The sequence below is a fragment of the Pleurodeles waltl genome, chromosome 8 (genome assembly GCF_031143425.1).
Source record: "Pleurodeles waltl isolate 20211129_DDA chromosome 8, aPleWal1.hap1.20221129, whole genome shotgun sequence".
Taxonomy (NCBI): Eukaryota; Metazoa; Chordata; class Amphibia; order Caudata; family Salamandridae; genus Pleurodeles; species Pleurodeles waltl.
The window spans coordinates 1,442,352,202-1,442,376,566 of NC_090447.1; the positions used below are offsets into that span (position 1 = coordinate 1,442,352,202).

Here is a 24,365-nt window from a genome sequence, read left to right on the forward strand (position 1 = left end):
GGTAGCTGCTGCACTCCTTGGTGCTCCCAAACATTCTTCAGAATCTATTAATGGTGCAAATGGTCCTCCTGTTGGCACCACAAGAAGTAAGTAGGCAAGTCCTTGGAGCACCTCAGAAGAATCTGCACTGCTTCTCCCTTCAAAGCATTGAATATTATTAGCAGGCTTCTCCACTCTGTTTTACTCTTGACACAGCCTACCGCTACACTTTACCTTTTTATTTCTGGCCGACCTGGTCACAGCCAGAGCACCGACATCCTGTTTTTTTATTGGTCACTGCAGCCACTCCATCTGGCTCCTCATGCGCGATTCCTGTGTTGTAAGCATGAGCCGGCACACCTTTTGCATTGTTCCCACCTGGCAGGAGAAGTTTTACTTTTGCCCCCTCCCATTGGTGGGAGCAATAAACTTTCCCTGCCTGTAAGAAGTACAGGCAGGTAAACTAGAGGCTGACGCACCATGCCCTCCCAGATTGGGGCATGGGGCGGGCAGCAGACCCTGCCAAAATAATCCATTGCAGTTCCAGGGAATGGAGGTCCCATGCGCACACATATGCTCATGTGTTCATGTGTAACCAGCCCGAGCCTCCTACCGTGCAGCACCAGCCTTTTCTCAAAATGCAGATAGTGGCGGTTAGCACTCTCCATCCATTTATTGTGAATTTACAATAAGACCCATGTAGTGACTCCCACTCACGGGAAAAAAAAAAAAAAAATGGTAGCCAATTGAGATAAGTCCAGGGGAGTTGAACTGTTGGAACCCATTTGCAACACCTCAGTTCCCCTAGGAGACGATCACCTGCCATAATTAGACTTTCTCACCGCACATGGCAGAGTTTCTGTGTTTTGAGTAGAAGTGCCATAATTGTGCTGCTTGCTTGGCAAGTTTTTTGATTTTTGAAAATAAACCCTCAAGCTGGAGTCAATTTTCAGAAAAAGAAAACAATAGACATTCTGTGCCTGGGTAGTTTTCTGTATGTGCATAAGGGCAGTTGTGCAATGACGTTACTGAGAAGGGAAATATAGTTGTGGTTGTCCCGATTTTCAAAGGATCGGACAACTGTCACTGTGACCTGGCAGCCCTATAGTGAATGGACTGTCAGGTCAAGAGCTCAGGTTTGAGGAGCCAATGAGGCTCTGCTGATTTAATATTAGTCCTTCATCAGACTCTAAGCACAGGGGGGAGCTGCGAGTTTGGTGTGGGGGGGGGATTGCTAATATACAGTGGTGCTTCCACTCCACCAAACTCTCTATGATCCGTTTCTCACTCCATATTTTTGAGACCATTCGCCACTGATTGTGCAGTATGTATTCACAACCAACAAAATGTGTAACTTGTGCTGATAAAATCTTTTTGTAGAAAAATGTTTTCATTAACAGGTTTGTTAACAGTCACAGCAATTTGCTATCACAACTAGCAACACTCCTGCTTCAAGCTCATATTACACTACTTAGAAAGTCATCCCACTACTCAGGATTTCACAAACAAATTGGCAACTCACTGCACAACCAAGGTAGACACATTGGACTCCTATTTAAAACAGAAGAAAACCATCAGCACCAACCCCTTTCCTAAAATACCCTCTAAGATTAAACCAACCCAGCCTCTACAGTCCTTCCAACAAATATCCCATAGTGAATTTATGGATTTGGTCAAAGCAAGTTGACCTTCCGGTTGCCCTTCTGACCCTTGCCCACCACAAATCTTCAAGAACATTCTTCTATCTACTTCTGCTGCCACACCTGTAAGAAGAATCATCAACAACTCTCTAACTACAGGAACTTTTCCCATAGACCTAAAAAAGGCATACATACGACCTTTATTAAAGAAAACAAACCTAGACCCGCAAGACCCCAACAACTACAGACCAATCACAATTGGACCTTTCCTGGGCAAATTGATAGAAAGAGCAGCATTCGCCCAGATGTCACAATTCATTGAAGACAATTCTATACTTTCAGACTTCCAAACTGGATTCCGCCCAGGAAGAGGCACGGAATCGGCACTCATAGCTATCTGGGATGATCTTAAAAAAACACGGTCGACCGCAATGGAGTCGCTGCACTACTTCTCTTGGACCTCTCGGCTGCCTTTGAGACGGTTGACCATGACACCCTAATTCAAAGGCTCCACGAAGCCGGCATACAAGGGACTGCTCTCGACTGGATTACTTCCTATCTTCAAAAAAGATACTCGCCTCCCTTCTCGTCCAGACCCTACCTCACAAAAGCAGGGGTCCCCCAAGGATCAATCATCTCACCTTTGCTTTTTAACATCTACCTGATATCATTATCAGATCCGATCAATGATTTCCATCTCACATGCTACAACTATGCAGATGACACACAAATACTCCTTAAATTAGAATGCCCCAAAAACATCGAAAACTCAGAAATCTTCAGTTGCCTCAGAGCCGTTGATCAGTGGATGACCTGGAGCCATCTCAAACTAAATACCTCCAAAACAGAAATATTCATATGTGGTGACTGGAAAAGTTATGACCCTCTGTGCGTCTGGCCTGACGATCTCGGACCACCTCCTCAATTATCCAAGGAAGTTAAGAACCTTGGAATCACCATTGATTCCAAGTTAACTATGAATGCCCAAGTGGACAAATTAGCACGAACAAGCTTCATCACCTTAAAGACTCTATGACGCATCTTCCCCCACCTTGGATTTCCACACAAGGTGCAAGCTACTATCTCGCTTGTACTATCCAAACTGGATTATGCCAATGGCCTCTACCATGGATCATCTCTATCTATTATGAAAAAACTACAACGTATTCAGAACTCCGCAGCCAGGCTACAATTACATGTAAAGCCGCAAGCCCACATCTCCCCTGCCTTGAGAGTGCTACACTGGTTACCCGTTGCCAGAAGATGCACTTTCAAGCTGCTTTGTATCACCCACAAAGCTATACATTGAACAGGACCGCATTTTTTCAGAAACAAAATAACCAAATACATCCAACAAAGAAACCTCCGCTCAAGTTTGACACCCCGCCTTAGAACACCACCATACAAGAAAAAGAATATAGGTGGTACATCATTCTCCATTCAAGCAGCCAAACTATGGAATTCATTACCCCCAACTATAAGGGCCACATATAACTTTCTTGTCTTCAGAAAACTAGTCAAGAGTTGGCTCTTTCCTTCATAACCACCATATTCAAACAACTATGGACTGCATATGCCTATGTTGAGAAATATTTGTTCTGGTTATGTGTCTATTTCTAGTTATGTATAGTTCTTTAGAAAATATGTATCGCTACTATGTCATATAAATAAAATACACACACACTCTTTAAACCTGTTTGACTAAGTATATTTACCCATGGTTCTAATTATGTATTGTATGTACATATATGTGGTCATGTGTGTGTGTATTCATGCGTGTTTGTGTATATATATATATATATATATATATGTATGTATGTGTGTATGTTGTTCTGTGCTTGGCATGTTCGTGGGTCATTGCATGGCTCCTGGGTGGGTTGTTATACTAGTTATCTATGAATCCCTGCTCTCATCTTATTACACTTATCTACCCATCATCATATGTCATGTCTCTATCAATCTATCCTCCATTTCCACTCTGACTCATCCCAAATCCATTCTACTACTTTCATCTCCTAAATAACTCTGCCTAACCTCTTCCCTCTGCTTCCACATCTAACTCACCAAACCTCACTCTACTACCATGACCTCCCTAAAAACCCTACTAAATTCTCCCTCATTTATCTCACCCTGCTACTATGATCTCCCTAACCCTTCCCTCCTCCATCCCCCTTTACTCATCCCAAGCCTTTGGGATGAGTAAATGAGGGATATACTCACAATTAACACTTCTGGATTTCTTTCCTCCTTCACCCCTCCATTACTCCAGTCAATCTAACTAACAACCTCTCATATCTGCGGCTCAAATTAACTCATAATAATACTAAAACTGTACTCATATTTCCCGATACTAATCCATCACTAATTCTTGTTGGGTTCTTGAGTAGCGTGCTACTCGCCGAAAAGCGCTTCAATGCCTCGTCAGGGGTAGTAAGCGCTATATAAATACTATTACAATACAATTACAATACAATAATACAACTGTGGAGCAGTGTTACATTGGTGCGCCAAAGAACTACTTAGGATTTCATTGTCCTCTGTGTCCCACAATGGGGGAGGGGAGGAGAGAAAGGTTCAAAAACATTGTCACGCTGAGCTCTAAGCCACAACCGTCTGTTCAGTCCCTCACGCATCAATTAAATCTGGGTCCCACCCGTGGCCTGCGTTTTCACCTCCCACCCGGCCTAACTTCCAACACCAGCAGGGTCCTCCTTGTCCACACTGATAAAATCGTAGTGCAAATACAAAGTTTAACAAACCTTTTCCTTATTTTTATGAAAATGAAAGGAATGATCTCTGCAATTGATAAAGTAGGGGGAATAGAGCTTTTAAGTCAGAGGTCTGCTAGGCTACATTGGGTGACCTGAGTTTTTTGAGGAGTTGGAAGAGAGTTGTTGAGTAGTGTCTTGTTTTTTTCTGGAAAAATTAGGGCATTCCCTCTGCAGCTTGTTTTAAATCCAGAAGATCACACTAACTGGAAGAAATATATATGGAAGAGTATGTGAGAGCTAACAAGGTTGCATTATCGCTCCTGTGCATAGAGTTGTGGTTGGTGCTGTCTGAGTCAGGAGAACTGGTGCTTTCTTTTCATTTGCATGTGTATTGTTTTTTGTCACTTTATTCTACTTGTTATGGTCACCAAGAAAACCCTGTATGACGTATTTACACACTATGTTATGTTTTTTATTTTAGCTTTTAACAGGTCTAACGAGTTTACCTCCAGGCCAGGCGTATGTCCGGCAGATGCAATGAGGCAATCTAACATATCGTGCTCGATTGATCTGGACTGCCCGGGACTCCAAAAATGCTGCCTGCACTCAAACAGATCCACGTGCTCGACTCCCATACCAGAAGGTACGTGTCAGCGTCCAAGAATCCACTGAGTCTCGCGCCCGCCAGATAGTGCTGATGAGTGGGACCAGTGCTTTGTTATTTTATGTTAAGGGTAACATTTGTACAACTAACACCAAATCAACGGTCTCCTGGTGCTATCCTCCTCCACAACAAATTCTGGGGAAATAAAGGTATTCGATGGTCATCCAGGTATTACTAAGAAGTTGCAGAGGGTTGCTCTCAGCACATGCAGGGACAGACCACCAAAATTCCTTTTTGCAAAATGTGAAATGCGCAGAAGTAGGAATAATGGTGAGATGAATGACGTTGCAGGTTCCAATCAGAAATGAAGGACACTTGTAACAGTAGTAGTGTGCCAAGCAATGCAGCTACTTGACAGCCATGGTGGTATAGTAATATTGCTTAACTGAAAGCAGGTATGTATTGCTCAGCACTCTCTGCAAGCATTCATGTCCTATTTAGTATTCATCTTTAATGTAGCTCTTGTTCACTTGTAGAGTTCCTCTTGATGCTTTAATGACATATATTTTGGCTGTTTCTAGGCATGGATGCTCCCTTGCGCAATGATTAATTATGGAAAAGTACGGTTTCAGTGACCGGAAATTAGGTCCCTTGTTTTGATGCAGTTTTACAATTTTTCGAAATGTTGGGAGTGCTGCTGGAAGAAGTTTGATAACTTCTAATTATGTTAAGGTAAAGACAGCATGCAGAATACTGCATATATGTTGAATAGTTGCACACGCAAAAAACACTTCAAATTAGTGCTACTGCAGGTTTTGTTTTGTTTGTTTTTCTCTACGCCCTAATGTGAAAATATGTTCCCACATGAAGAAATACCTTTGACTGCACCACCAATAATTTTGGGACTGTTTCCTTTCCATTACCAGCCTGGCAAGGTATTTACTCCTGCGATTGACAAGAGTAAATCACAGACCAGGAATGGATCATGTGGAGGTTTGTGAAATTAGAGAGCTTCTAGGTAAGTCCCATCAGCCAGTGCTGTTCTTTACTGAGAAAGGATTTGCTGCTGAATATTATCACACCTGCTGGAGCAGTATTATGAAAGAGTAAATCTCTTTATGATTGGGAGCATACTTTTGTGGATCTTAAAAGTGCTCTTGCACCCGTAGGTCAAGCCATTTGCCAGTGTTAGTACAACCAACTGCAAAATGGCTGTCTGCATGGCATCAGGGGAGTAAAGTGGCACAAAGGGGGTCCACAACCTTTAGGGACATCTCCATTGAACCCAAGGTGTATGAATATATGTGACACACAGAGGCACTAACCATCATTCGCTGTGTTGTTTGGTGCAACAGATGACTAGTAAGCAGGTGGAAGCAACATGTGCAGGAGACGATTGCCAGGTCTGAGTTTGGTGGTAGTCATAACTGTAGTTAAATGATGCTGTGTGTGCATGTATGCGGCACACTAAGTCCCACCACTGTTCAATATTGAGATTGTCTGTAAATTTCCAGTTGGATGTAATCACTTGTAAAGAAATACTAATAAAAGGTCTACAAATTTCCCAGTCATTCTGTTATTTGACCATGAGGGATGTAATCCACAAAGAAATATTTAATCTAAGGAAAATGATGCCTAAAATCCAGTAATGATTACTATTCTATCATCCAGAACATGGAAATTATTTGGCAATAAAAACACCTATGGACATAAGTGCCAGGATGGGAGTTGCAGCGCCAACAAGTATCTTGCTTGAGTTTGACCTTGTGAGCAGGGTTACAGGCTATTCTATTGGAGAAGTAGTATAATGTTTGTGCTAAGTTAACTTGAGGACCGGTGGAGTGTATTTTTGTCTCAAAATCGTTCTACATAGAGTTCAGCTATAGTGTAAATCAGTTTCCCACAAAATTTCCTGCTTAGATTTAGGTCTATCAGGTGTAATGAGTTTTGTGTAAGCAAGGGAAACTCTGGAAGTTCTGTGCGGTGAACAGGTAGGAGATTACATAGAATCTGCGTGACCCAAAGGATGGGAGAGAGATTAAAGGCCTGTAAAAGTAAATTGTGCAATATCTTGTACTGTATACGGAATACAGATGGTAGATAATTAATGAGAAAGAGTTTGAACAGGAATAACTGAATTGTCTAAGATAAGTTGTGAAATGATGAAAAGACCTCTATCAATCCAACTTTTCCACATAAGAGACTTCCCTTTTGAGATGAGCAGTTTATTGTACCATATGGGGCTTTGAAGAAATTGGTGATAAGTAGAATTATTGGAGACAATAAATGGTCTATTCAGAGAACAAGAATACTATATTAGTGATGGTAACCAAAACCTCAAGGGTTGGGACATAAAAATAACATGTTTGTGAGAGAAATGGAATATCATGGAGGATTCTCATAAGAACCATATTTTAGATTCTGTGTTAATAGGGTTGAAAAAGAAAGATTGAATTTGTTTCATATAGAATGGTTTATGATAGGTATAGACGTCAGGAAAATTTACAGTGCTGGCAGATTTGGGAAGTTTTGGTCTATCTAAGGAACTTTGAGACAGTTTCCCATTCCATAGGAATCTAGATACAGTTTATATAGACAGTTAAAGTGTTTTTTGGGGATCTCAATTAGTAATATCTGAAGAAGAAAAATTCTCAATGGGAAGGAACATTACCTTGCTGGTATCCAAATGACCCGAGCAAGACAGAATTAGAGGCGACCAGCCCCTGGTGAGGTGAGTGAGTCTAGAGGTAATTTTTTCCATTTTGAGTTTTAACGTGTCTGTGATATTGTTGGTATGGAAAGTCCACAAACATTTAATCTTAACCGGATTCCAAAATAGTCCTGCCTGAATAAAAGGGTCTTTTATGGGGTATTTATTGAGAGGAAGAACTTCGGATTTGTCCAATTTAAGCTTGTATTCTGGTACATAAAAATACAATCACAACTTGTCAAAAAAAGAAGGGAGTGCGGTGTCAAACTGTGAGATGAAGAGGAGGATGTCATTGGCATAAGCACTGTATTTGATATGTGTGCCTTTGATTTTTAAACCCATATAGGGTATATGAATGTTTTTTTAAATTTCAAAATAATCTTTATTGATTTCAATTTAGAAAAAGAACAAAATCAGGAAAAAAACAGTGAAACAAGGAATATATAAAATGTGAATGATGTAACAATAAAGGGATTGCAGATACAGCTAAGTGACCACAATAATTATTCACAAATTATTACATTCACTGGAAAGATATGGTATTTTAAACAGGTACAAAAGAGACAACATTAATATTCAATTTATAATATACGGAATAATGAAACATTAAGAGGGGTGCTTGGAAAAGTGAGAGAATAGAAAGAAAAGAAAAAATATAAGAGTATGATAATAGTAAAGATGGTATCCTGCCCAAGTCAAATTTGGTCAGGGCAAGAAAAAAATCGATGCAAATCATCCATGTAAGGTTCTTAAAAGTAAATCAGAGTTCTTAAGTTTAAGGGTCTTTGGTGGCATTGAAATAATTGTTAAAGATTTCCATATGGGTTTGTGTTGGGGTCTCCAGGGAGATTGTTGTAAAGCAATGTTATCAGCACCTCTAAGATTTGTTATCCAGTTTAACCAGACTGTAAATGAGGCTTTGTGTGTAGTTTTCCAGGTAAATACAACCATTTTGACTGCAGATGTTAATAAGAGATCAAGGAGTAGGTGATCACCAGGGTTACTAATAGCAGGATCTAGGAAGCCATTTATAAGAAATGGGAATTCCTTTTTGGGATGTATGTTAAAGTGTTTGGAAATGAAAGTTAAAAACATCGTTCCAAAAGGTTTCCAATGATTTACAGTAAAAATTTGAGTGAGCAAGGTATTCAGTCATCTCTTTACCGTTCCAACACATGTGGCTATCTAAGACATTTAAGGTATGGAAACGGGATGGGTCCAAAAAGCTTTAAGAAGTAACCAGGATTTTTCTGGAAAAATACTGATGAAACTTTATGGAAAGCAGCTGATTTCCGTATGTCCTTCCATTTAGAGTCAATACTGATGTGATATGAATATATGTTCCATTTTTTCCATTATTATCTTATTTGTCCCTGATGTAGTAGGTTGCAGTAAGTAATACAAGTTAGAAACATGGTGTTGTATTTTATTACATTTGTTAAGTAATGAAGGTAGAGACAGGTCTTCCTTGTGGGATTTAGATTTGGTAATGGAGGCGTAAACTTTGAGGAAGTTATGAAATTATCAGTCCTCAAGTTGATATTGTGTTGGTTGGTTCACAAAGGTTAATGGGAAGGCTACAGTACCTAACTGTTTGGGGAAATAGATCCCTTTAAAGATCCATTAAACCCAATTTAGAGTCTGATTTTCATATACAGTCTTTGGAAAAAGATGGCAGATTGGATGATTTCATTTGTGAGCATAACTTTTTATTTATTGTTAGTAGGGCATTTTTGGTGTTCTTGAATGGATATTCAGAAGCAATGATATGTTTGTGATTAGTGGTAATTAGGGTTAGAGGATCTAAATTATTCACAATAGCTTTTTCGACTTCCAGCCAAGTGGGAGTATAATTATCAGGTGTTGAAAACCAGTATGTGCGCTGCTTGGCCAAGAAGGCTGTCTGGTAATTTCTGAAGTTGGCGATATTGAGATCTCCTAAGTTTATGGGAGTAAACCAATTCTTGCTATTTTACCTTGCCAGATAAAATTTATAATCAGTCTGTGTAGTTTAGGATGGAAATCATCTGAGAGCAACAAAGGTAACGTGCTGATTAGATAATTAATAACTGGTATTATCATTATTTTTATAGCTTCAATACATCCCACAGGTGACAAATGTAGGTCACCAACTACCTAGTAAATTCTTAACTTTCTGAGGGATACGTTTTTCATTATGTTGAAGCGTATCAATTAAGTCAGAGTCTCCTAATAAATCTTTTGAGCCTAGCGAGTTGAGAGATTTAACTTTAGATTTATTCCTGTTTTATTTGTTGCCAGAGACCTCTGAATATTGTTCGATTGTATCTATTAGGGCTTGTATGGATGAGTTAGGGTTTTCTGTAACTATAAACATTTCATCAGCATAGGCAGACAATTTCACTACTTTCCCATGGAAGTTAGCATCTGTTTTGTATATTTAGAAGAAGAGGTTCTGAAGCCATTAAGAAGAGAGAAGAAGAAACACTGTCTAGTGTTTTTTTTCTAGTTTGAATGATTGAGATAGGAGACCACTGGGCAGAATCAAGAAGTTGGGTTGCTCTAGAGCAGAGGTCTTCAAACTGGGGGGCGGGCCCCCCTAGGGGGTCCTCAAGTGATCCCAGGGGGGGCCCCAGACTCTGGCCAAAATAAATATTATACAGATAACAGGCCTTTGTTTTAAGCAGAAGCATGTTATTGCAGTTTTAAAAAGGTAACAGTACTTAACTGCACTGTTTAAATAGGTTTGACATATTTAAACATTGCCATGTTTATAAAAATAATTGTGAAAAATTCTGAGGGGGGCCCAATGATTTATATTTTTCAACTGGGGGCGCGGCATTAAAATGTTTGGAGACCTCTGCTCTAGAGGGTCATGACCATCCTTATGAAATTATCTCCCAAATTAAATCTTTTAAGAGATTCTTTAAGGAAGGTCCATGATACTTTATCAAACGCCTTCTCAGAGTCAATCGTTATAGCTACTGAAGCTGATGTAGATGTTTTTGCTTTGTATAGGACATGACATAAAAGGTGAGTATAATCATTAGATGTACTTTTAAAAAAAATCCTACCGAGGTGTTACTTATTAATTGTGGTAAAAAATATTTAGACATTTAGCTAATATTTTTGTGCATAATTTACAGTCTAAATTTATAAGTGGTATAGGTCTATAGTTTTTAGGAAGCAGTAGGTCTTTCCCTTCCTTGGGAATCACCACCATATCTGTTTCTGCTATAGTGCCTCCAATAACTCCAAATGTTGCAAAGTGATTCACTAATTCAAGCATGATTTGTTGAATTGTATGAGCAAATCTGTTGCAAAATATGGCAGTAAAACCATCAGGTGCTTTGTTTTCATTAAGAGTATTAAATGCATCTGTAATTTCTATCAAGGAAATTGGTTTGGGTAAAGAAATTTTAATTTCTTCCACTAGGTGAGGTAGTTAATAGAATTTAGATAATCAGCACATTGTTCCAGAGTAATTTGTTTGTAATTTTATTTTCTTCCACTAGGTGAGGTAGTTAATAGAATTTAGATAATCAGAACATTGTTCCGGAGTAATTTGTTTAAAATTAGAATATACATTTTCATAAAATTGTTTAAAGATATCAAGAATTTTCTGTGTTTTGGTACGGATTTAATTCGTATTGTCTTTTAACACAGTTGTCTTTTTGTCTTTTTTTGGGTCTGCTTATGTTTACGATATGAGGGTAAACTTTTATCAGCCTTATTGGCATCCCAAAGCATAAGGCCTTTAAATATGTTAATCCAAACACTGGCCTTTTCATTTAAGATCTTGTTGTATTCAATTTCTTGTGAGTGAGAAGGGAAAGAGTGTCTTTATCAAGTTTTTGATATGGGTTAATTCAAGTTTTGTAATTTCATCTTCTGGTTTCAGTAAAAGGGTATTATTTGATGTATTCATTTTCGCTTTCATGTCTAATAAAGTCCCCCTCAGGCAACTCAGAATTTTGTGTGTGTGTATCTGGTGTAGAATTTTCTAAAATATCATTTGAAATAGGTTAAACTTTTTTATATTTTCTGGGTTAGCAAGAACATCATTATTAAAAAGCCATACCTTGTTTGGAGTATTAGGGTTAGTGCCAGTAAGCAGTGTGTTAATACAAAAATGATCAGAAAGCAATCTTGATGAAATATTTGTTTGGTCTATTAGATGTGTATAGGCTCCTGAGATAAGAATGTAGTCAATCCTTGTGTAAGGATTATGAGGTGCAGACAAAAAAGTATAATCTCTAGAATTGTGATGTTGTAATCTCCAAGTATTTGGAACATAAGTTTTGTAAAACTCCAACAATAATAAGATCTTTGGAGGGAAGTTTTCCCAGTATTATCTGAGATTTTATTCCAAAAGGAAGTGTCATCATTACTAGGGCCATAAATATTGACTACATGAATAAGTGAATCGCCTTAAACTAACAGTGAACAATCTACTTTCTTCATCTATGAAACATGATACAATGAGACAATGTTCAGACTGTCTGTAAGTGTAGCATTAGACATGTTTCTGAGAATAAGGGTGATGCATCAAAGAGCTAGGTATAAATGAGCGGTATGATTGATAGGGTTTATGATGTCCCAACTGTTGGGATTAAAGCCCCCAAAATCTAGTCTCTGAGCATTGTAAAGTATATGAAATTCTATGAATACCTTGTATGATTTCCCTTCAGTATGCGTATCTCAGATATTTATACACCCTTCCAGATAAGAAAGAGTGATATTATGGGTTAACGGAGAAAAGTAAGTAAGTAAAGAGAAAATAAGTAAGTAACAACTACAAAAAAGAGAGATAAGAAGAAAAAGTACCCACATTCCTTCCTCTCTTGTCCCACTCTCCCACCCACTTCCCCATAACCATCGGCAAAGAGGAAGCAACAAAGAGCATCATTCCTCCAGCAACTGAACAGATAATACAACCAAAAACATGAACAAAATGGAACCTGCATCATCTCAACAGGGGAATTTGCGTCAGATAGTAAATGGTTGTATTTCTAATATAAGTTATAAATTCACAAGCAACAGTAGTTCTAGGTTAAATGTCAGATCCATTGTCCTAACATATTGTGTATAGCACTGATGAATAGGCTTAACCATGCTTCAACTTAGCAGATACAATTACCAAATAACAAAGTAGAATGTCTATTGAATCATAAACAGGCATTATGATTGTAGTGAAAAACAAGCAGTATAAAAAATTGTCCATAGCTTCCAAATCAGTCAAACATTCCAGAGTTTGTAGACATAAAGTTATTCAAGAACACATGCATATGCCTTGTTATGAAAAACAATTACTAATAGGAACCAAGAGTTACAGAATAAAACTTCTTTCAAATTGGCAATAATAAAGTTAATATGTTAAAACTGCGAACTTGTATTATGGTGAGAGTATCTATAACTAAACGTATACTCAATATCATAAATTTAACATAATTCAAATGAATAAATGTCAGGTAATACCCATGAGGGAAACATCAAGGTATAGCTAGTTAGGTATTGTAGTCATAAATTAAAATTATAGCAAATAAATCATACGTATCCAGGTCTCCCATATGTTGATGACAGCTAAATTACAGTATTGAAAAAAACACCAGGTGTTCCCAGGGGAGAGCAAGATGTTCTTTTATTGGAGGTAGATATGGAAATCTCAATCTCATGGTCTGTAATTTTGTCCACATAGTTCACTAGCTCTTTGCGATCTTCACAAATATGATTCCTTACCTTTCACCAGTACCTTGAATCTCGCTGGACCTGCAAATGAGAATTGTACATTTATGGCCTTTGTTGTGAAGTGATAAGTGATAGGAATCCTTTCTTGGAAGTGATGGTAGTCTTAGAACAATCCTGTGAGATAAGAATTTTAAAACCGTTCCAGAGTACATGATTATTTTTCGCATATAAGTCAGCATTGTTTCAGTGTATTGATATTGCAGTGGTTTACAGAATATCAGTCTCGTTATAGTCTTGGACGGTTATATGAATGATGGGGCTCTATGAGCTCTTTTAACTTAGTTACTTGTAGAATCAAATTTTCAAGGAATGATATGAAGGAACCAGCTGAGTCCTCTGTACCTTCAGGTACATCAAAGATTCCTAGGTTTCCTTTTCTATTATGGTACTCCAATTTGGTAGTTCCTTTTTTTATTGCTTTAGTTGATAGTTGGAGAGTTTGGAGATCTTTGGTCGTTCGATTGGTTATGTCTTCCACTTTGCTGATGCTAAGTTCTGCGTCTAGAATTTGATTGCTTATAATATTGATATCAGCTCTTATTGTAGGCATTTCTAATTGTATGCAAAGAGGGCGTTCTCCCATTAGGTGGGCGGGAAGGACACAGCAAAGAAATCTGAGAGATTTCTGTGCGTCATTTTTTTCAGCACTTTTAACGCCTGCTCAAGGCAGTGGGTAAAAGGAGGCTTCCATTGATTAAAATGGGTCTCTGGGTGCTTTGCAGGATTAGCATCAACATTTTCGAATTACAGCATCTTTCTCTCTTATTTGCAGCTGGATATGAATAAAGAGGATGTAAAAGAAATGATACACTTGTTCTAGGTATAGATAAAAAGAAGTATGGTGTTTCTGCCTGCTTATGAGTAGGGCTGGTTGGAGCTCACGGACTTTCACTCAAGATCAAGACTTGCTCCATAGAACAGACCCTAGTACCGCTTGTATCACAGACAGAGAGCAGAGAGCTGGCGTTGAAACCTGGGGTGGGGGTTGTGAGGTGTACCAAATTTGGGCAAAGCAGGGAGCTCCAAACTCAAGCCTGGAGAGAGGCGAGAGGGAGTCCAGCCTTCACAACTACCATTCCCAAAAGACCCACGACTGCCCGATCTGCACGTTTGCTTTCTGTGACCCCCTCCTATAAATAGTTTCCCCAAGACAAAGTTCCCCATACCTCTGCAGTGTGTGGCCCTTGCTACACTCCTCATCAGTGAGTACCACTCCCTTCTCCAGCAGCTTCATTGTCTCCATGGCCTGCGCTGTAGGTGACATGAAAGAGGTTCACTGGGGTGAGCTCGAACGCACTAGTAAACTCCATTCCGCTGTTGTTAGGTGGAGTTTTTTGCTAAATTCTGTAGCAAAAACTGTGAGAACTCCACCGGCGGAGCAGAGTTTGCCACCTACCCCTACTTATGAGCACTATTAGATTAGACTCTTAACTAGACAATAAGAGGAACCCAGATATTTATAACTCAGGAGCCCTCTCTCAGAATAATAGGTAAGATAATTTTTAAATGTAGTCAGTGGTTCACTAATTTTGGTGCCTTAAGAAATGCATGCATAAATGCCCATTAAAATCAATATCCCACGGTCGCCATTTTAATGTCAGGCGTCACATCTGATTTTTTTTAGAGACAGCTTTGGTATTTGGCACAAGTAACGTGGGTATACCTAAAATAGATACAGTTGCTAGTGCTGTTATAAAAGATGTGCTCAAAATCTGAACAACAGGTAGGCTGAGTGTTAAATTAGAAATGGTGTCTCCCATCTACTATTTTAAAGTCAGGCATATCTTCATTCGACAGTTTGGAGAGTTTCAGGTCAGTATTTAATAAAGCACCAGTCATAACATATGGAAAGAAGTACCTCACAGGATAATAGATAAATGTATATTATTTCCCATTTTGTCGGTCAAGCAAGCTGAGCGCTGATGCTGTTACCAATCCGATGTTAGGTGGCGGCTGCCATTTTGAGTCCAAGAGTGCTGCGGAACAAAGGGTCAGAAAACATTTTTTACAGAGGCGCCCAGAGTTTTCAAATATCTAGATGTGAGTTGGTCACCTTCTGATATCCAGATCTGTATTTGTTCGCTAAAAAGATTGTTAGTTTTGGTGCGGCATCAGACGTTCCTGCTCCTCGCTGAAGGGAGAGATGGTGCCAAGTGCCCATGCAGTCCTCTGTCCAAGCCATGCCCAGCAGGACATCTGAAGGTTTTAATTGATGTAAAAAAGATTTTCAATGCAAGTATGCATAATCACGGCAAGAGGGGCACCCTTGCCTGGTACCTCTTTTAAGTGGGAAATAAGGAGATTGTAAATCCATTCACCACTCCAGTAGAGTGAGGAGATGAGTATAGTAAGGAAATAAGTTAGAGAAATCGGCGGCCGAAATAATGCTATTCTAAGGCTTTCTTGAGAAACTGCCAAGTAATTCCATCAAAGCTTTTTCTGCATCAAGAGTAAGTGCTGATAAAGAGTAGGTGAGTTAATTTGTTTTAGTAATAATATACAAAAAGATATGTGAGTTCTCACCGAGATCAGGAATAAGATCAAGTAACTGAAGAGCAATGGCCTTAGCAAAGATCTTGCAGTCCCTATTAATCACATGATTGGGCAATATTTTTTTTTACAAAGGATTAGGTCACAGTCCTTTTTTGGAATAATACCTATCATCACCTCCTTGGAGAAACCAAGGGAGGAGTTTATAGAGAGAAGATAACTAGTTTGAAATCTGTGGAAGGAGTAGTTGAGAAAATTGGAAATAATATTCAACAGTGAAGCTGATGGGACTAGGTGCCTTACCTTTAGGTAAACACTTGACTGTTGCTTGGAGTTAATCTATAGTGAAGGCAGATTGAAGGAAAGAAGGATCAGTAGTTGTGGAATTACACGTTTTAAGATTCGAAAAGTAGGAATCGATAAGAGTGTAAAGGGGACTGCTTTTGGGGGTGTATAATTGTTGGTAATATTCTCCAAAGCATGCTGCTTTGTCAGTGTCATGAAGCTATTGGGTACCAGAGGTATTGGTAATGGTTTTTGTAGCCATTTCTTCCTTTTTACATTATAAGTAATTGGCCAGCAGAGCACCCACTCTGTTTTTGCCACCATAATATCTAGCATTAACTTAAAGGAGCATGCCACAAGCTTTTTCATTAGATACTTGGCTCCGAGCAAACAGGGACATTAGCACAGCTATTATAGGCTATAAAAAGAGAGGCATTGAAATGTGAAGAAGAGAAGGATTATTTAGACTTAATTGGACTATCTTGGAGCGCTCGCCTCTACCCTTCTCTTCAAGAGCCAGATTCTGGTCAACCCACACCGTGCCACTAGACGGTTACTCATCACTGCGATAAGGCCACAACTTATGGAGGAGTGACAGAATCTTCCAAGGGTAACGCTAGTGGCCTGCTATATACGGGGGACCATCCCTCCAGGAGAACAACTCATAACGTAGAGTGCAGGGGTGAACCCCAGGACTTACACCTCTACTTGGTGCTGCGAAGGGACACATCACCTTGCTGTTCCACTTCCCATTATCGAAGAAGGGCCCCAGAGGCAGTCTGAGCCTCCCCCGGCTTGGCGATGCCTAATGGCAAGACGGCGGAGAAACACACTCACCAACTACTGTTCTCGGAAGCTATCTCCCAACCTCCCCCCATGGCCTCACCTGCAGCTCCCGCATCCCCCAGTCGTGAGGCCTCCACGAATGAAGTGCATTCGAACTCTGGCACGTAACGCATTCTCCAGGAAATTGCAGCAGTGGGCCGTTGCTTGGAAGCCATGGACTTAAAGATCACGGAACTCTCCACGGCTTCTCACTCAATTCGGTCAGATTGCCAGCTTCCATGATAAGGTAACGAACCTCAACCATCGTCTTACAGAAGTTGAAGGCCAACTAGTAGAGCTACCGGAGCGCAATTCAGAGTTGCAACGCCTCCATGCTAAACTTACAGACCTGGAGGACAGGAGCCGAAGAGACAATGTTCATTTTTTCGGCATACCAGAATGCAAGGAGGGCACTGACGTGAGAGCATATCTCAAGGAACTCCTACCAGAGCTTACAGGCCTTACCTGTTCGCCAGTGCTGGAGTTCCAATGGGCCCACAGAATTGGCCCCATCCATAAAGCAAACTCAGGAAAGCCTCGCCCCATCATCACTTGTTTCTTCCGTCATGAGCAGGCACGTCAGGTGATCATGGTGGCGAGGGCACATGGCCCTTATAGGACGGAGGGGTCTGATATTTTATAATGTATTTGATATTGAGTAATAAAATATTGATATAAATCCATGTCTCCATGTAATTAAATTTGTTAAAGTGAAGGCTATGACTGTGATGTAGCCCTTGATTGGACATATAGCTACTAAACAATTGTTGACATACATTATAAGATGAATATTGTTATCTTATGATCCTTTTAAGTGCATCTATGTATAAAATGTAATACTAGAGTAGTTCATTACTCTCTTTGCAACCTTAGCTTCTATTTCCCTGGTTGAGCTACTATATTAATTTCAGGGACCCTCTTTTGTTTCGGTCTTATACAATTTGAGTGCACATAGGTGCACTGTCCCTCCTTGCTAACACCCACGAGCAGGCACTGTTGTGTGCGTGCATATCTGTGCTCTGCACGTGCACACATCCTTCACATTCCTCCAGATCATACTATTTGCATGCACATGTGGTAATTGTCTGTTTAATATTTCAGTATGGTGCCCACAGGTCAACACCAAACACGAGAAACGTTGAAATACCACGGCTGGTAGATTGGTCCACTGAACAGGTTTATGAGTCTTTAACATGCAGGAGAAACATTTGCTCATCCTGGCTGGGCTGTCTCAGCCGTTTAGCCGTTTAGCCGTTTATCATTTTGGGTCGATAGGATGAGAAGAAATGGGTTAGGTAAATGTAAAACTTGGCATTTCTTTCCAGAAAATGGAAATGTTAATGTAATATTCAAGCAGGACAAGTGAGAAATAAGGAGTGTTGGTTTAAATCCTGCAGTCCACTCAGCTGTAATTGGTGGAACCTTGTCTCCCACCACCTCCCGAACCCAACCCAAACCCACTCCTGGGATTTTAACAGAAATCCCGTTGACATCGGCAGGTATGTCAGATGTGCCTAAAAACACAGATGGGTAACTTGCTCTGAATGTCTTAGGGTATCCCACAACTCTCTTAAATAAATGTGAATATCCGCAATTAGCAGTGCTTTCTTGCAGAATACGGCGCTGAATGCATTAATATCTTCTCTCCCACCTGTAGTGTCTTCACTGCGCTATGAGGAGGTGGGTGTGTGGCCAGAGTGGATTGGCTGGTGAGTGAGTGGTAGGCATGTGCTGACTGCTGAATGTGGCAAAAATGTCAGAGTTCACTGTGAGAGATTAGTATATGTAAAGTTTATGAGGGTTTTTCAACTGTATGAGGAAGTGTGTTCTTTGCATGAGTAGATGGGGTGCGACATGGGTGGTTGTGTTTAGTGCCCGATCGGCATGTGGAGTGTGCATGATGGTTTAAGCAGGGAATGTAATTTGTATTTTGGAAGGATATGCTGTGAATGTGGTGGGTTGTGGCCCCTGTCTCTCCATGAGGCGCGTGTCCCCCACTCTCTGTCTTTCACGCTCTTGTCTGTTTTAGGGACAGCACCTGCCCAGCCCCTCCTGGGCTGACACCAGAGCTGCTCTCTATCTCTGGAGCTCCTTTAACTCCACCCCTCCCTGGAGCCCTCTTGAGTGAGCAGCAAGTGTCAGTATGTATGGCGTCAGGGTATGACACAATTGGAGGTATCTGAAAAACTGAGATTTATGGAGGTGAAATTCCTCTTGTAGGTTTGTAAAGGTTTTCAGAGTGCCATCGTATAAGACGTCTCCTAGTGTTGCTATTCCTATTAAATCCCATTTGACAAAGCCCTGAAGAGCATTCACCTGGGGCAGCCTAATTCCCTGCCACAGTGGGGTTTCAAGCTTAGGTCTGGAGGCCCAACCCATCTCACATGCCACCTCCCTCCACATCCTGAGGATCGTGGTGGTAGCAGAGGGCATACAGCTCCTCCATACAAAGGTGAGGCAGGGCGGACCTGCCCAGTGTAGAGTGCCACCCGGGCTCTTCTATACTTTGTTGCCCTGCGCGGACGTGAGGGTTGGGCCAAGGGCAGAGGGTATAAATAAAGTTGGGGCTGCTGATGCAAGCATTCCCTGGAGTACCCTAAAATGGTGTCACTCTCCAATAAAGGTGACACAGGAGATTTCGACGCTGTGCTGACAGCCCTAAATAGGTACTTTGATGCCCAGTTCAACCCGACCTTGGGTTTAAGTTATGCCAAGCCCAGCAAACGGAGGTAGAATCTGTAGACATGTTCTACGCCAGGTTGAGAAAGCTCGCCAGCACATATGTAGGCCTCAACCAACACAAAGAAATCTGTGCCCAGATCATCCTGGGATGCCGCTTCTAACATGCTATGAAAACTTATCTTGTGGCAACCAGGCATCTCCCTGGATGAAATATTGATCTTGGCTCAGTCTCTCAAACTGTCTGCTGTCCGCACTGATGCCATGGCCGCAGTAAGGGTGCAATCACTATCGGCAGCCACTGTCCCTCGACAGTCCATCGTGAAATAGGAACAGGTCGATGCCATCAACTGCGCTAATCCTCTTGGCGCCAGCCCAACACATTAAAACAAGGCGAAGATACGTGCAGCAGCTGTGAATACGAGCACAAAACACCGGGCGGGTGCCCAGGCGAGGGGAAAAACCTGCAATAAATGTGATAAAGGAAACCAATTTGCCAAGATGTGCCAGATGGGGAGACTCAGGCAGAGAGAATTCAAAGGAAAAGTAGCCACCGTAAAGAACATAAGTCCTGGGGACACATGACGGGAGGGCGCAGGGACACAAGGATGCCAATGTGTGAGGAGGACGACGAAGAGGACATATTTGTCATCTCATTTACTGAATGGCGACAACATAAAGGGCGAATGCCCCCATGAGCACAGTCATGATAAATGACACTCCGTCAACGCTGGTTCTGATTGGCACTGGCGCCTTTGTCAATGTCATGGACAACGCAATGTACCAAAAGCTCTCGCCTAAACTGAGTCTGTCGCCCAGCAACACGAAAACCTACACCTATGGAGGGCGTGACTCGCATCCGCTGCAAGGCACCATAGAAGTGTCCGTCACCAACCAAGAACATGCAACCACGGCCAAGTTCTACGTGGTCAAGGGAAACCGTGGCACTCTATTGGGGTATCACACTGCGGAGGTTCTTGAATTCGTTTTCTTTGCACGCCAGGTATATGAGTCACACACGTAGTCCATCCTCGATGATTTCCCGCAGCTATTTGCAGGATTGGGAAAACTGAAGGGCAAGGAAGTAAAACTGCATATTGACCCGAGCATGACACCGGTAGTGCTGCGGCACTGGAGGGTGCAGTTTCATCTTTGACCAGTGGTCGAGAAAGAACTGCAGATGCTGGAGGACCAAGGTGTGATTGAAAAGGTTGAGGGACCAACCCCCTGGGTGTCGCCGTTGGTAATCACACCCAAGCCAAATCAGCCAGCGGCCATCCACCTCTGTGTGGGCATGCGGTTACCAAATCACGGCATAAAAAGAGAACGTCACATCACACCCACAATGGATGATATAGTTGCAGATCTAAACAGAGCTCAATGTTCCCAAAATTGGACTTAAACTCAGGGTACCACCAGCTATAGTTGGACCCTGACAGCCGAATTGTCACCACGTTTTCTACTCATGTAGGGCTGCGACGATGCAAAAGGTTGAGCTACGGAGTATTGTCGGTGGCAGAAGTATTTTAAAACACAATCAGGGAAACACTCTCAGGCCTGGCAGGGGTGATCAACCTCAGTGATGACATCTTAATCTTTTCTGAGACTCGAGAGGAGCATCATCATCATATAAGGGCCACGCTGCAGAGACTTTCCGATGCCAGCCTTAAACTTCACCAAAAAAAGTGTGTGTTCTATCAGACTTCAGTCAATTTCTTTGGGTACATCTTCTCCAGAGAGGGGCTAAGGGTGGACCCAAGAAAGGTAGAAGCCATTCGCCAGGCTCCCAGCCCACAGAATGCAGCTGAAGTCAGGGCTTCCTGGGGATGGCAATGTACTGTGGCCATTCATTCCCCAGCTAGCCGCGATGGCTGAACCGCTCATACAACTCAAGAAGGTGGCCCACAAGTGAAAGTGTAGTCCCGAAGCGGACAAAGCCTTTGAAAATGTGAAAGGGGCACTTTAGGATTAGGTGACAATGGAGTATTTCCACCCGGAGGAAAGAACAGAAGTGGTGTTGGACGCAAGCCCCGTGGGACTAGGGGCGGTTCTGCTACAGGAACAATGTCACCAAGAATGTGCCCCTGTTGTGTTGAATATGCCAGTAGAGCGCTGTCTACTGTGGAGACACAGTATGCACAGGTAGAGAGAGAAGCGCTGGCAATTCGGTGGGCGTGCAAACACTTCCACCCTTACCTATACAGCCATTAATTTCAGGTGGTCATAGACCACAAGCCACTGGTGTCACTGTTTGCCGGATCCATGCGCTTAGCTCCCCCTGCTCCAACCGTACCAGTTCAAGGTAATTTACCGACCGGGAGTGAACTACCCGGCTGATTACCTGTCAAGGCATCCCCAGAGAACACTGCCGGATGCGTCACAGGATGCCAAAGAAGAAATAATGGAGAGCTTTGTGAACATGGTGGTGCAGGTGGCTTGCCCTGTGGCCTTGAAGGTGGCTGACATACCAGAAGCAGCGGAGAGTGATTATGTTCTCAACCGTGCGAAAGAGACCCTGAGCAGACGACATTAGAAATGGTGGACGGTGTCAAAGCCTGTGACTTGGACGAGAGTGCAGCCATGCAAGGAATATGGAGAGTGAGGGACGAGCTGTCAGTAGGTGACAATGGTCTCCTATTACGTGGTCAAAAACTATACTCCCGTGGTCCCTATGGAATAAGGTGGTGGAACTAGCTCACCAGGGTCACCAAGGGGTGGTTAAGACGAAGGCGTGCCTCAGAGCCAAAGTTTGGTTTCCTGGCATGGACTCCAAAGTAGACGCCCTGGTTGGGAGCTGTCACTCCTGTATATTCACTTCCATTGAGCAGCCCACCCATCCAGTAGTCACTGAACCAGCCAGTCGGAAACCATGGTCAAAACTGTGTATGGATTTCGGAGTATGGATTTCGGAAGTTTTCCAGATGGGAGGCTGACGGCAGTCCTGATTGACTCTCACACAAAGTTTCCTGTGTTGGAAGTAGTGACCTCCACTGCTTTTGAGACCGTGAGACTGGTGTTAGAGAAGGTATTTGCAATATTCGGTTTCCCTGATGAAGTCAGAACAGGCAATGGCCCATCATTCCAGGGGCAAGAGTTTAAGAACTATTTAAGGGGGCTTGCCACATATCACAGCAAGATCATGCTTTACTGGCCACAGGCCAGTGGTGATGTTGAAAGATTCATGCGGACACTCAACAGAGTCCTGAGGATCGGTGTGGAGGGAGGTGAAGATATTGAAAATTGTCTGCATCAGTTCCTTAGAGCCTATCAACAGACACCCCCACAGTACCACCGGTTGTGCGCCAGCTGCTCTGATGTTTAAGGTAGCTCCGCGAGATTGCATCCCGGCCGGCTCTCAGTGGGGGCCCCCTGAGTTGGATGCCGAAGCTGCTCAACAACGGCGTATGCAGACCAATCAGAAAGCGACTGCCCGGAGAAGAACCCGATGCCACAATATCCAGGTCGGCAATCAAGTAGCTGTTCCAGACTATCTTCGAACCTGAGGTATGGAAGGTGGTAATGGTCAGAGGGACCATGGTGACAGCCCGGAGAGGGGAAAGACAAGTGACGAGAAACATATTGTGTTTCAAACTACCGGGCATATCTGAGGAGATTGTAAAGGAGGACGGAGAAGATGAAGGCTTCATCGGTTGAGGAGAACACGGGGTTGAGAGACCCGGTGGCAGAGAAGCGTTATGTCCTGCATCGGCGCAACCAGCAGATGGAAATGGCGGTGTGATGTTGGGTGGTCGGAATGAGAGGTATCATCTCCGGCCCAACCCTGTGCGCAGCCAGAGACTCAGAGACTTTGCTGTTAATAGAGATTACATGGTGGAGAAGTGACTGGCTACGAGTACCTGGAGAGTGGGTTGGTACTTGTCCTTATTTGTCATCTGTATTTTCTTATGCTATTTCGTTTTTATCTTTATTTTCTTTTTTCCCCAAATAAAGCCTTGGCGGGATGTAGAGAGCCACCCAGGCTCTTCTATACTTTGTTGCCCTGCGCAGATGCGAGGGCGGGCCAAGCGTATAAATAAAGTTGGGGCTGATGACGCAAGCATTCCCCGAGTACCCTAAAACGGTGTCTGAGTGTTTCTTCCAGCAGCAGCGGGCCCTCTAATCCATACGCTGGGTGATCAAAACCTCCAAACCACTACTCATTTAGGATTAATAAATAGGCCGCTCTCTAGTAAGATCGAATATCTGGTGTGGACAGGTAAGTGATTTGTTCTTAAACAGCTACGTTGTGTGGGAAGAGGTTACTTTTAGGAGCACCAATATTGCACCAAGGTACAACTTTAAGGAGTTTTGGGCATGCGTACATCTACGGGGGGAGGTAGGCGGGTGCACTCAGTGGGTGCAGGTGTTTTATTTATCATTCATTCAGTGCCTCATTTACATGAATTTTGTGCCGCTTTAGCGTAATTTTTTTAAAAACCAAGGTGGCTCAAAATAGTCCTTCACCCCACACCATATTTACAAAGTGTTGCTATGTCAACATTGCAACACTTTGTAAAGCCATAATCCACATTATACCTGCGCCAGATATAATGCATGCAAGGTAGGCGTTCTCCCGTTAAAAGCCCAGCAGAAATGGCGCAGTGAAATGTTCAAGATTTCACTGCGCCATGCTGCATCACCATAGCATCATCTTTTTTAACGCCTGCTCAGGGCAGGCATTAAAGGTGATGCTGTCCTGTTGTCTATGAGGTCAC

At 42.1% G+C, this 24,365-nt stretch overlaps 1 protein-coding gene across 2 annotated transcripts in view; it reads left to right on the forward strand.

The window, feature by feature from the left end:
* The window catches only part of UMODL1 (uromodulin like 1), a 499,986-nt gene that overhangs the window by 87,751 nt on the left and 387,870 nt on the right, over positions 1–24,365 (forward strand). For both annotated transcript variants that reach the window (XM_069202600.1, XM_069202601.1), the window contains exon 3: positions 4,812–4,973. In XM_069202600.1, the coding sequence (XP_069058701.1) occupies positions 4,812–4,973 (162 nt within the window). The remainder of the gene's footprint in view (positions 1–4,811; positions 4,974–24,365) is intronic.